The sequence below is a fragment of the Procambarus clarkii genome, chromosome 26 (assembly GCF_040958095.1).
Source record: "Procambarus clarkii isolate CNS0578487 chromosome 26, FALCON_Pclarkii_2.0, whole genome shotgun sequence".
Lineage (NCBI taxonomy): Eukaryota > Metazoa > Arthropoda > Malacostraca > Decapoda > Cambaridae > Procambarus > Procambarus clarkii.
Window position 1 is genome coordinate 21596463 of NC_091175.1, and position 12585 is coordinate 21609047.

Sequence of the window (12585 nt, forward strand, 5' to 3'; positions counted from 1 at the left end):
ATCTCGGCCCTTGTGGATTTGTTTACTCTACATGTATATTGTGATGTCGTCAGTAGCTAGGGACGGAAAGGCAGGGTGTGGAGTCTTGATTAGAGAATACACTGACATCGGCACTGTAGATACTGTTATTGGACGCCGCTTAACTGACAATGTCTCTACAACGCAGGCTTCTTCACCCTGTATTAGCAGGATTACAGGACGTAGTCAAATGTGGTAAAAATACCTGTTTCTTTATTGACAGTAGAGGAGCGTTCCAGTCTTTAAAGAGCAGAGCAGACTTAGGATCCCCAAGAAATGCTATGAATGAGGTAATGAGGATGGAATTCAAATTACAGAGAATTGGGGATAGAATACCAGAGATAAATGTAGGTTCGGCGGTTAGACTTAAGAGAGGTGCAGGAGCTAACGAATTAATCCTCATTATCCTCTCAGATCAAAAGGCGGGAAGAAACGAACCATGCAAAAAAAGCACCGCTCCTGTGCCAGGTAAGTCCACCACGGGGTCACCATAGCCCATGCTACTTGCCCCGCTCCTGTGCCAGGTAAGTTACGGGCTCACCACAGCCCGTGCTACTAGGAACTTGTTCCCAGTAGCTGAATCTATAACAACAACAACGAACAATGCAGGGAGAGGTTACGACCTCTCCGTCGGGTGCAATCGCACCTCTACTATTGATACTGGTAATGGCTCTAAAGGGCCACCACTTACGGGCTATTCATGCCCGTGCCACCTTTTGGGTGGCTTAATCTTCATCAATCAGTCAATCGAATAATACAGTTTAAAGTACAAGAGAGGATATATGAGAACCTTATGCTCTAATGATTATTAAAGAACACATTAGAAAATTGGAGAAACGACGACGTTTCAGCCATTTGGTTAATATTACCACACAACTTGATTATGATCCAGGACGGACCGAAACGTCGTCGTTTTTCCAATTTGTGATGTGTGATTTGGTCATCATATACCTTCAGCCACGTTATTGTGACTCATCGTCTGCATCCTCCCATCTTCCACATTCTTCTACCCCCTCTCCCCTCCTTCCCTCTCTCCCTGTCTCCTTCCTTCCCTCTCTCCCTGTCTCCTTCCTTCCCTCTCTCCCTGTCTCCTTCCTTCCTCCCCTCTCTCTCTTTCTCTCTCTCTCTCTCTCTCTCTCTCTCTCTCTCTCTCTCTCTCTCTCTCTCTCTCTCTCTCTCTCTCTCTCTCTCTCTCTCTCTCTCTCTCTCGCTCTCTCTCTCTCTCTCTCTCTCTCTCTCTCTCTCTTTCTCTCTCTCTCTCTCTCTCTCTCTCTCTCTCTCTCTCTCTCTCTCTCTCTCTCTCTCTCTCTCTCTCTCTCTCTCTCTCTCTCTCTCTCTCTCTCTCTCTCTCGCTCTCTCTCTCTCTCTCGCTCTCTCTCTCTCTCTCTCTCTCTCTCTCTCTCTCTCTCTCTCTCTCTCTCTCTCTCTCTCTCTCTCTCTCTCTCTCTCTCTCTCTCTCTCTCTCTCTCTCTCTCCCTCTCTCTCTGGGAAAATTTAATATTATGAAGTGTTAAATCACTGCAACAAAACTCTCCAAATAATAAATCCCTGGCAAATGGGGGGATCTTTGACAAGCCGCCGGCTTCCTGTCCTTTTCCCTTTTTGAGGGCACTAGTATTAGCCCTCAAGTAAATTCAGGTAAATAATTTGACAAACGTCATACACTGGTCGGTTAACGTACCACCCCATATAGGCATACAATTATGACGTCATAGTGACGTCATATACTGGTCGGTTAACGTATAATGAACCCATATTTGTACATAACACAACTATGACGTCTAGTGAAGCCACACATTGGACGTTTACAATATAATTCACAATATAATCAACTAATGTACAATTAAATTAAATGAATTATTATTATTATTAAATATACTTATGACGTCATAGTGACGTCACGTACCTTGTGTTTACCATATATATAAAATAACACATAATCTCTTATTTTGGTTAGGTTAGGACAGGATGGGTTAGATTGGGGATGGTTTTGTTTAGTTTACTTAAATAGCAATGGCGTATATTGGCGAAAATTTGATGAGGTCTTAGAACCGATTCCTTTCCCAAACTTTTTTATTTATTAATTTAAGATTTGGCTGAAATAATGTGTGCAGGCCTAATAGTTTTATAAAAAAAATTATTCACTAAAACCTTTCGGGATGAAGTCGTTAAATTATGAAATATGCGTATGTAATATTATATATAAAATGTAATTGTTCTTGCAGTTCGCTTTTCTATTGTCACTTGACACCATATTTACGCCCTGTTCATACACCTTTTAAAAATATTAATTCTTATTAGTTTAATGTATAAATAATGTAATTGCTTCCAAATTATATAACATAAATGTAATATTAATTAAAATACAGAAATCGTTGTTAAGCATTAGTTTTCGTGAGAAAATAATAGGTTGGGAAAGAGATGTGATAGGTGTAGTGGCGGCGGCTGGACCAATGGGGTGCCGGGAGGCTCTGGGGATTGGTTTTAAAAACAAGAGAAAGAGCGTCAGAGGATTAGCATCTGAGAAGTCTCTGTGTGGCCTCACATGGTCGCCTGTTGTCTTAGTTCTCGTCTGGTAGGCACCAAGGGTCGACCTCCTCCCTGCTCTGGATAAATCATAGGTGTCAAACAGCCAGTTTGATGACAAGGGTAGTGGAAGGCCTATGAGTGCTGGCTACGAATGAGTGAATTATTCTCAAAGGATTGCTTCTCTCCGTCATACACAGAAGGTAAGCTGGCTGGTCCTTACAGCCAAGCTGGCATATGTTCTCTGTTTATAATTACTTTATCAGGATTGTGGGTTTATTATGGTAATCAGCTAACTAGCCTGGGCCTACAAGTCAATATTTCAGTGCAACAATAGCCTGGGCCTGTATCTAGATTCTATAGTGCAATATATAGCAAGTGTTTGAATGATCCCTGAATTTAAATATGTAAAAGCTACACAGCTAGCTCTAGCACTCTTAGGTTGGGTTATCTGGCATTAATGACTATATCATCTTGCACACAAGGTTGTACTGTACGTATAATTATTGATAAATGTGCACAGTATTACTATTTACTATTGTTTACTATTTTGTACTGTACAAAAATGCAGTACAGTGCTATATATATTACTGTACTGTGACATTACCCTTTATAGGGCACATTTATCCCCATAGGGCACACTGCAGTGCCCAGTGGGTTTGTATCAAATGTATTTGTATTGCTTAAAGATTGTTACTTTACCATTATTTGTTTAAATTGGTAGAAATAGAATCTCATGGAGTCATACAAGAAAAATGTAAAAAAAATACCACAGTTTAAATGGTTTTCTTTAATATACAATATTTGGATTTAAAGGCAGTTTTGTTAATGCATGCAGATTAGGTGTTACTGTACTCGTAGTAATGAGGACCATCGTAAGTATATTGATGTAAAAGTCAATTAGAAGTAGAAATTGGTACTATTGAATATGGACAAACTGGAAAAGTTTGTATTAATGCTGAAAAGAAAAATGTTAAATGACACTTTTACATGTCACTAAAAAAAAAAATTGTAAAAGAATACTTTGCAAAAAGTAAGGGGAGGGGGGGAGGGAGGAATGCAAGAACTTGCAAGTATGTCTTTTTGTGTTGTGTTCACATTGGGAGATTACTGGGTGAAGGGGTTGTTGGGTCCATGGAGAGTGGTGAAGTAAATTTGCTAACGAACAAAACTAAGTAACTATTTGCGATCATGTTATTGTGTTAAGAGGGTTTACAGTACAATACTGTATATGGTTTGTTGGTTCACTTTAGTTTACACAATGTGTTGAATAACTATATTTACATAATTTACAAAAAATGGAGTACTGTATAAAGGCATATGATGTAATATGACTGCTATATTGCAAGTAAATTATTCCTGACATAGCTCAAAGAAAGTGCTTTGCAACCCACTCCTTTGTTGCTATTATTTCTGGTAATGTCTAGAAATAAATCAAACACCAGCGCCAAATGCCAAATCATGATTTGACGATACAGTAATTGCCTTGCTGGTGGTACGAGATAACCTCATTTGTAGTAAGCAATTACAAAATGTGGATTTTTTTTCATTGGGGTCCAAGTTAGCTCTATTACCCCCATACTGATGTACAGTATTATAGCAAAATTTACATCATTTGTATAAAAACTGAGTGGTAACTAAAACATATGATACAGAGGACCACTTGGTTTGCATACCCCTCGGGGATGAGACCCGCCGGTTACCGTGTAAGTTCGTAAATGATAACTGCACTTTAGTGGTTGACTGCACATTTGTTGACTAAACCACAAGTTTAAATTTGCTGTTGAAGACATCTTCTGGTGTGTGGTTTAGTCTTCATATCTTCAGCCACGTTATTGTGACTCATCGTCTGTACATGTGCTGTTATTTCATTGTATATTGATTATGCAGTTGATACATATCTTTCATAGACTAATACTTACTGTCTGCTTTTATTATAGGTTCTATAATGGAGGAATTTGAAAATGAAATTATAGATGAGCTGCGGCATATAAGTGCCGAGCTCAAAGAGATATGGAATGAAATTGGATTCGATGCCAAAAATTGCTCGGTGCGGCAGAATCGTACTAGAGAACTTGTTACGGTAAGTAGGGCAAACTATTCCAATGCATTGCAGTGTCCGAGTATATACAATTTCCATTCATCACTAGCCCTAGCCCTGTGTGAGGATTAAAAAAATATACAGTACCATATTCAAATTTTAATGGGGATTTTTGAATATTGATTGCTGGTTAAGAATAGCCTTCACTTTGCTGAGAAATAGACAAATATTAGAAATTAATACATAACATTATATGGAAGATTGATGATGATTTTGGAAAAAAATTGGTGTTAGCAGTAGGGATTTATTGAGCATGCAATGATTGAAATGTGAAAGGTAGTGAGTACGTGAGGATTAGGGGGGAGAGAGAGAGATGTACTGTATATACGAATAGAACGTTCATCGACTTGCTACAGTATATGAGATAATAATTTGTAATGGGTGGAATGAGTAATTTTTTGCAAGTTATAATAAACTGTAGTTGACCCCCAAGACTACATTGTATTTAGCAGTGTGTATCATTTTAGAAATCAATTTGATATAAGGGCTCATTACAGTACCATAAAGGCTTTATTACATGGCAAAGGAATGTAGAAATGAGTGAAGCTGTGGAGATTGGGTGTTAATTTGCCCATGTGCACAGTGTCTACTTGTAATTTGCTTTGATATTACTACAGTACTATACATTTACTTAGTTTTATAGTAGTGTATACTCTTGCAAACTGCAGTTAGACATAAAATTAAAAGAGGAGTTTGTGTGTACATTCACATAAATTAGCAATCCCTCTAAATGTATATGAAGAATAGAATGCAGTGCAGTACTCAAAATCTATCGATTTAATTTGTACGTCTAGACTTGTTTTTGATAAAGATGTATATAATTGACAAAATAAGGAATGGAGGGGCAGGGGCAGAAATGGCAATAGGACTAGGATATGATAGTAATTTGTTAAAGAAATGCAGTATTGATTGATAGTGAATGGTAATGTTGATAATCAATGTCGGAAATAATTCCTGGCTTATGATTTTCAGAATCTTCTGAAGGATGTGTTGGTCGGTGAAACTTCATTAAGGAATCAACTTGCCAAAAGTATTGAAGACAATGGCAAAGAATTCTATCACCTAAACAAGGTAATGTATAAATAATTTATTCTTTAGTTGTGGATTTATGAATGGTTTCCCTACCAAAAATTTACTTTGTATTGTCTTTAGTGATATGTTTGCTTTTTGAATGAGAACTTTAAATTGTTTTATAAAATAGCTTAGTTGACATTAAATTACATTTACCTCTTGTTAATTTTTCATACATGTCACATATTCTGTTTAAACATAATTGTTTGTAAATTACATAATGTAAATTAATACATGTAAATTATGTATGTGTAAATTACAGGCTTAAGATTATTTCTATTTCTTTTCTTATGAACAGGAGTTGGGCATTTGTCTTCCTGACCCAGATGATACATTGAAGCTATATGATCTAGAACGCTGCCTTCGACATAAAGTAGCCGAGCTACGCACAGAAGTCAACAAGCGACGTGACACACTCAGAGACCTACGGGACAAAGAGAAGGTAGGAATAGTTACTTTCTGCACAGACATTCTTTTCAGGCATTTGTACATAGTAATGCAAGAACAAGCACTGATGTGTATTTAAATATTCTTGCCTTGTGTTTACCTTGTATAGGTTCTGAGGATCTGTCTCCTGGTTGGTGGTCTTATCAACCAGGTTGTTAGATGCAGCTGCTTGCAGTCTGACATGCAGAACAAAGCCCAGTTGATCGGGTATCCTTTGGAGATGTCTTGCGTTCTCTTGAGCACCGTGAGAGAGATCGGCTAGTTGTGCCCGTTATGTTTAGAGGAAGTGTTGGAAGTCTTGGTACCTTAATATTGTCAGAATTTTCTGTGTACCTGTACCTGTTACATCCCTGCTTTTCAATGGGGCTATTTTGCACTTTCTGCCAGACCTGGTTTCATAAGGAGTCATTTCAATTTGCAGATTTGAAGTCAGTCCCGTAAAAAACAATTTCCATTTTGGCAATATTAATCTTGTCTGCACTCTTGATAATACAAATGGGAAATTTCTCGAAGGAATAATTTAAAATTTTCACTAAATTGCTTTCCTTTTTACAAAAAGACAGATTTCTGATCCCCAGGCTACATTTTGCCTCTTTAAGAGTGGCAGATTCTGGTCTTGGTCCTTGGCAAATGCTCATGATTTGCAAAGACCTTGTTTGCTTCCAGGGTTGTATTTTAGGGGGCTACGAAGTGACTACCGAATTTCATTTTATTTAATACTTAATTTCCTGCCTTACTTTGAACCTTGTTGTTTTAATCAGTTTGATGTTTTAATGCAAGTTCTGTATTTGTGTGTGCATTTTAAAAACAGGCCAGCTAAATCAGTTAGTGACCTTACTGCTAAGGCCTGTATTTCACTCAGATTAACCGATGCTCTAAATTATTTGTTAGAGGGCCTAATTAGATACACATCCACATTTTGAGTGTACTGTACAGTAAGAACTTGTGCTTAGTTTGCCACGTAACTTATGGGTATAACACAGAAAAGGCTGTCCAGCCTGTGTGTTCCTGAATGTAAACGTTCTGAGCTTCCCCGGGCTCAGCAATGCAAAAAATGTTTACAATCATTTAATGTTTTCCAAGTTATTTGTTAGATTATAACTGGTGTGAAAATATTTGCAAATGAATTCTCTAGAGAATAGATGCAAGAACAAAAGCATATAATATTTATAATTGATTATGCATAAGGAGATGAATATACGTATGTTAATGAAGAGCAATTTGAGGACACATTTTAACCCTTAAACTGCGCAACGCGCCTGCAGGCTCACGTCTGGTTTGCGCAACGCGCCTCCGGGTATTTGTATTTTTCACGTTCCATTCAAAACTCCCGCGGCTACATGGGGTTCACATCAGCTTCCTCAGGGCTCTTGTAAACAGACGCCATCTTAAAAAAAAATCGTGGTCCACATTCCCGGGTGTGGGAGCCTCAGTAGTGTGTGAGCAACCAAGGCTGGCACTCGCAGCATGAGCGCACAGCACTGCTGTTCAGCATGTGACCACAGCATCGCCTAATAATGTCAAAATATATATATAACTTGTATTATTTAGCTATGATAGTGTTATATTAGAGCCTGAGTGTGATAATGACTGGGTACAATGTTCAAATATCAGTGATTCAATGCTGTTCACGATGTTCACAGCGCTAGCCACAGCACCACAGCATTATTTCGTTCATCTAGGAATCTTCAAATGATTTCTTAGGTTCCTTTTCAAAATAAACGTGTGGTCAATTATTCATTTACAGGAATTAGTGACCAGGATTGTGATAATAGCAGGAATGTGGTTATAATTAGCGTTGTGCGTAGTATTGTGGAAGGAGGAATTTTGATGAGGGAGGGAGGGCGAGAATTGAGGAAGCCTCATTGTGTGTGTGGCTGCCACTCTTGTTTTGCTCACCATACTAGCTTAGTGGTTCGCTATGGGCAACACATATGTACATGGGTATATATAGTGTGTGTATATAGTGTAAGAACAGCAACAGGAGAATGTTGAGAGGAGCTATTTTGGTGAGGGAGGTGACGTAATCGTAGCGTCGTCTGCTGTGTGATTTTTCATGCAGTGTATGGTGGCCACTGTACTGTTTGGACACAATACCGGCTTACTTACATAGTTCTGGTAAATAAAACATGTAGATAGGTATATAGAACATGTGTAATAAGAACTATAACAATATGGTGGGAGGAGCAATGTTGGCGAGTAAGATGTTGGAGTGAGGGAGACAGGCTGGGTGTGGCTGCTCTCACTCGAGGTGTTCTGAATGTGTTGATGGCCAAATGCTCTTGTTGGCCCATACGAGGCAGCTGCTATTGGCCCATACGAGGCAGCTGCTGTTGGCCCATACGAGGCAGCTGCTGTTGGCCCATACGAGGCAGCTGCTGTTGGCCCATACGAGGCAGCTGCTGTTGGCCGATACGAGGCAGCTGCTGTTGGCCCATACGCGGCAGCTGCTATTGGCCCATACGCGGCAGCTGCTATTGGCCCATACGCGGCAGCTGCTATTGGCCCATACGCGGCAGCTGCTATTGGCCCATATGCGGCAGCTGCTATTGGCCCATACGGGGCAGCTGCTATTGGCCCATACGGGGCAGCTGCTCTTGGCCCATACGGGGCAGCTGCTCTTGGCCCATACGGGGCAGCTGCTCTTGGCCCATACGGGGCAGCTGCTATTGGCCCATACGGGGCAGCTGCTGTTGGCCCATACGAGGCAGCTGCTGTTGGCCCATACGAGGCAGCTGCTGTTGGCCCATACGAGGCAGCTGCTGTTGGCCCATACGAGGCAGCTGCTGTTGGCCCATACAAGGCAGCTGCTGTTGGCCCATACGAGGCAGCTGCTGTTGGCCCATACGAGGCAGCTGCTGTTGGCCCATACGAGGCAGCTGCTGTTGGCCCATACGAAGCAGCTGCTACGCGGTGTTCTGAATGTGTTGATGGTGAATGTATATAGTGTGTAAGTAGATTGTATATATACACAAATTAGCATGATACATAGTAAATATGTGCTGCATATGTGTACACAAGTTTCATGCACGTAACACAGTGTCTACGGACAGTACGGATGTTGTACTGCGATATTATTGTGTATGTGTTCATTATACATTGGATTGGCACATAAAAACAATGAAAATGTATTTGGAAAGGTGCGCAAAAAATGAACGAAAATATATTCGCGGCAACTCGCGCGCCCCACCGCCCCTGAGAGCTTATGGCACGGGCGCACGGGGAATGATGACGTCACGCCCCAACTTCCGGACCCCATAGCAGCCAAAGTAAGTACAATTTCGCCTTTTTTTTTACATACCCATACTGAGGGAAGGGTTTTTGACACTTTAAAAAGAAAAAAGAATTTTTTCCAGAGAATTTATTTCCTGCGCACTGCGGGGGTGTCACATTTGGAGGCAACGCAGTTAAGGGGTTAATGTCATCAGAATGTGAAAGTGTTTATTAATAAACTGTGTTGTTCTGCAGATATCACTTGTGGTAGGAGTGAACTTGGTTTAATTTTATACTTTTGTTTTAGGAACTGTGTGACCGTCTCTCAGAAGAACCTTGCATTATTCCCAAGAAACCCATACCATCCAAGGAGGATATGGAGGAAGTGGAAAGGAGAATTCGTACTCTAGAGCAGGAGAAGGTATGTTTTCAACTTTGATGAAGTTAATATGTGCATTATTATGAGGCTATAATTGTAAACACTATTGCAATAAAAGGTGGTTTGATACTTGGTATCTAGCAGCCCTTTTGGCAATATCCCCAGCTTTGGGCAAAATAATGGCAATCAGTTTTGGGATAGTCTTATGAAGAAGCAATGAGAATTCATTTATTTAGTAGGGTTCTTCCAGTTAAACCAGCTATTAGCCTTTACCATCTCCTTCAGGGTGTTTTTGGGGAGAATTTGATATTGGAGAAAAGTAGGTTTTTAAATTAATAATTTATAACTTTCAAACAAATTTTGAATCTGTTGCTACTTTCTTATGCCAACGTTTTCTCATAATTTAATTATTCAAATCTGATATTTTTTGCTGGCAACTACAGTAGTGTATTGTAAGGATCTTTTGGCAACCAGGGACATTTGATTCCTGGAATTGCTAAAAGGTAGGGTGTTGTAATTTTTTTTCCAAAACTTCACTTAAAACAAATTGGGTTTGATGTGATATTCCAGTTTGTGATATTTATTTTTATTAATGGTTTTAACGAGTACATATTTGCTCTTTAACAGTATTTGTTAAACAGAGCACAAAGACTGATAGCAAAGTAGAGAAGCGCCAAGAGGAGACTTTGACCAAATAAAGCCTACAGGACTCGTCTTGGTGTTTCCCTACGTAGTATATTTGTGATGGATGTGGTAAATGCTCATTTCTAAACACTTTCATTGTTTAATTTATAAAGTATAAATGTGCCTGGAAAGTGGCTGAAGAAATAATTAGAAAGCATTTTATTGAGTGAATTAAATGGGTGGGACTTTGGCAGGTCTCCCTTTTTTCTATTACATTTTATTTGACATTAATGTATGCATGTGCCAAAATTTTCCTCTTCACGTATATTTATTACATAAAACCTTAAATGGCTCCAGTTGCTATTTGATATTACTTCTGTGCTTGAATCGGCATTGGTTTTTTTAATTTTTATGTAGTGTTTGTCAGGTGTAGCTTGATGTAGGACTTTCAATTAAGAGCTTTTTTAAAGGTTAACAATGCTGTATACAGTCTGAAATATGAGCATCACGCATGAGTGATGCTCATTTACGTGTTGTATACATAATGCACAGGATACATAGTGATATCTTGGCCTTCATGTTTCATGCATCATTTACAAAGACTAGTTATTTTATTTTAAATTTTTCAGACTAATCGGGAAAAGACCTTTAAACGTCTTAAGCGCAACTTGTCGAGTCTTTTGGAACAGCTTGAACTAAAACCCAGTTATCCTTTTGAGCACAGCATCCTCTCTGACATAGAAGGTTTATTCATTCTTTCTTGTGAAAATCTTCAAAAGCTGAAACAACTGAATGAAGATTATGACCAAAAGGTGAGATAAATGTTAACTATAATATACAGTACATCTTGATGTATAGTTTGATAGTGCAAGAATCTCTCGTGCTAGATGTAAGATCTGTCACTTGGTTCTACAAATGCCCAACAATGAGTATGCAGACACCTTTCAAGCTGAAGTTTTTGTTCATATGCTTCATATTTAGGTATTCTCAGTATATATAACTTAGAGGGTATATCACATTTATTTTAATTCCTTTACTTTGTGTGATTAGTTGCAATAATAAAATGGCACACTTTTTGCTATTCATTAATTGTATAGACTATATAATTATATATATAGTAGTAATAGTTGGTGATAACTACCCAACAGAAATTAGCTAGTTTGTTTAAATGATTATAAGTTTTTCTTAGTCTGATTATTTTAAGATTATAATGACTGATATTTTATTAGGTGAAGGAAAATGAGTGTGCGTGTCTGCAGCTTCATGAACAGATAAGACTCCTATATGACCGCCTAGAAGTTGACCCGGTTGAGCGAGATAACTTCTTTGCTTCCATAAACAGCCCCACTCCTTCAGTATTGACAACGGTAATTGATGCTTAGTAAAGTCTTTGGAAATGGTATATGGAATAGTTGGGTATTTTTCAATCATTATACAGTATAATTTACAAATCTAAAAATGTTTTATGTGGGTATTCAATACATATATGTTGGGTTTTGTGTAAATTTTATAATGTTCTCTCCCTCAATAGTGCCTTTTCACTGCCATTTCATACTTGGTGGTGAATTTAAATGTTTGATAAAAATTGCACTGAAATACTGCATAGAGATATCAGAAAGGGACCTATAAATGGCTTTGATAATTTTGATAGGGCGAAAGTATGATGTTAAATATAGGATCGAGCTTTTATAAAAGTAGAAGAGCGTGTGCAAGAATTGGGAACTAGTAGCCTAGTTTGAGGCAAATGAGTTGTTGTAAATTTAGCACATAATGGTAAATAGTAATAAAATAAGTGCAATACAGTATATCAAACTTGGTGCAAGTAGATGATGGTCCTTTTGGCAGAGTAGCAAGAAATTTGTTTAGAATTGATGAAACATTGTTGTGTGTAGAGTTGAATGCAAATGTTTGAAAAGTGACTTACTAATCGTAGAGGAGGGAGAAATTTGTGTGAAATCTGCTTCTATGGAAAAGTGTTGGTATCTGTCTAGTTGTAATAACCTTGATTTATGAAGGAAGAATTTGTACATATGAAAGAGCTGAAAGAGTCTGATGATAGTCTTGAAGGGGGAAAATAAGATATGGCTCCAGGAATCTAGTGTTTATAACTATGGGGGCTGTCCAGAAGTGGACAAGACGTGTTATCCCACAGCCACCAAAAACGCATTATGCAGTACAATACTGTATTTAAAATACACTAACTTCT

At 38.6% G+C, this 12585-nt stretch overlaps 1 protein-coding gene across 3 annotated transcripts in view; it reads left to right on the forward strand.

Annotated features, from left to right (window-relative positions):
- Positions 1-2478: 2478 nt before the first annotated feature.
- Positions 2479-12585, forward strand: part of LOC123756859 (protein regulator of cytokinesis 1) — a 45467-nt gene continuing 35360 nt past the window's right edge. For all 3 annotated transcript variants that reach the window (XM_045740241.2, XM_069331973.1, XM_045740243.2), the window contains exons 1-7: positions 2479-2747; positions 4485-4627; positions 5618-5716; positions 6015-6158; positions 9684-9797; positions 11009-11191; positions 11609-11746. In XM_045740241.2, coding sequence (XP_045596197.2) covers positions 2699-2747; positions 4485-4627; positions 5618-5716; positions 6015-6158; positions 9684-9797; positions 11009-11191; positions 11609-11746 — 870 coding nt within the window. In that variant the 5' untranslated portion in view covers positions 2479-2698. The remainder of the gene's footprint in view (positions 2748-4484; positions 4628-5617; positions 5717-6014; positions 6159-9683; positions 9798-11008; positions 11192-11608; positions 11747-12585) is intronic.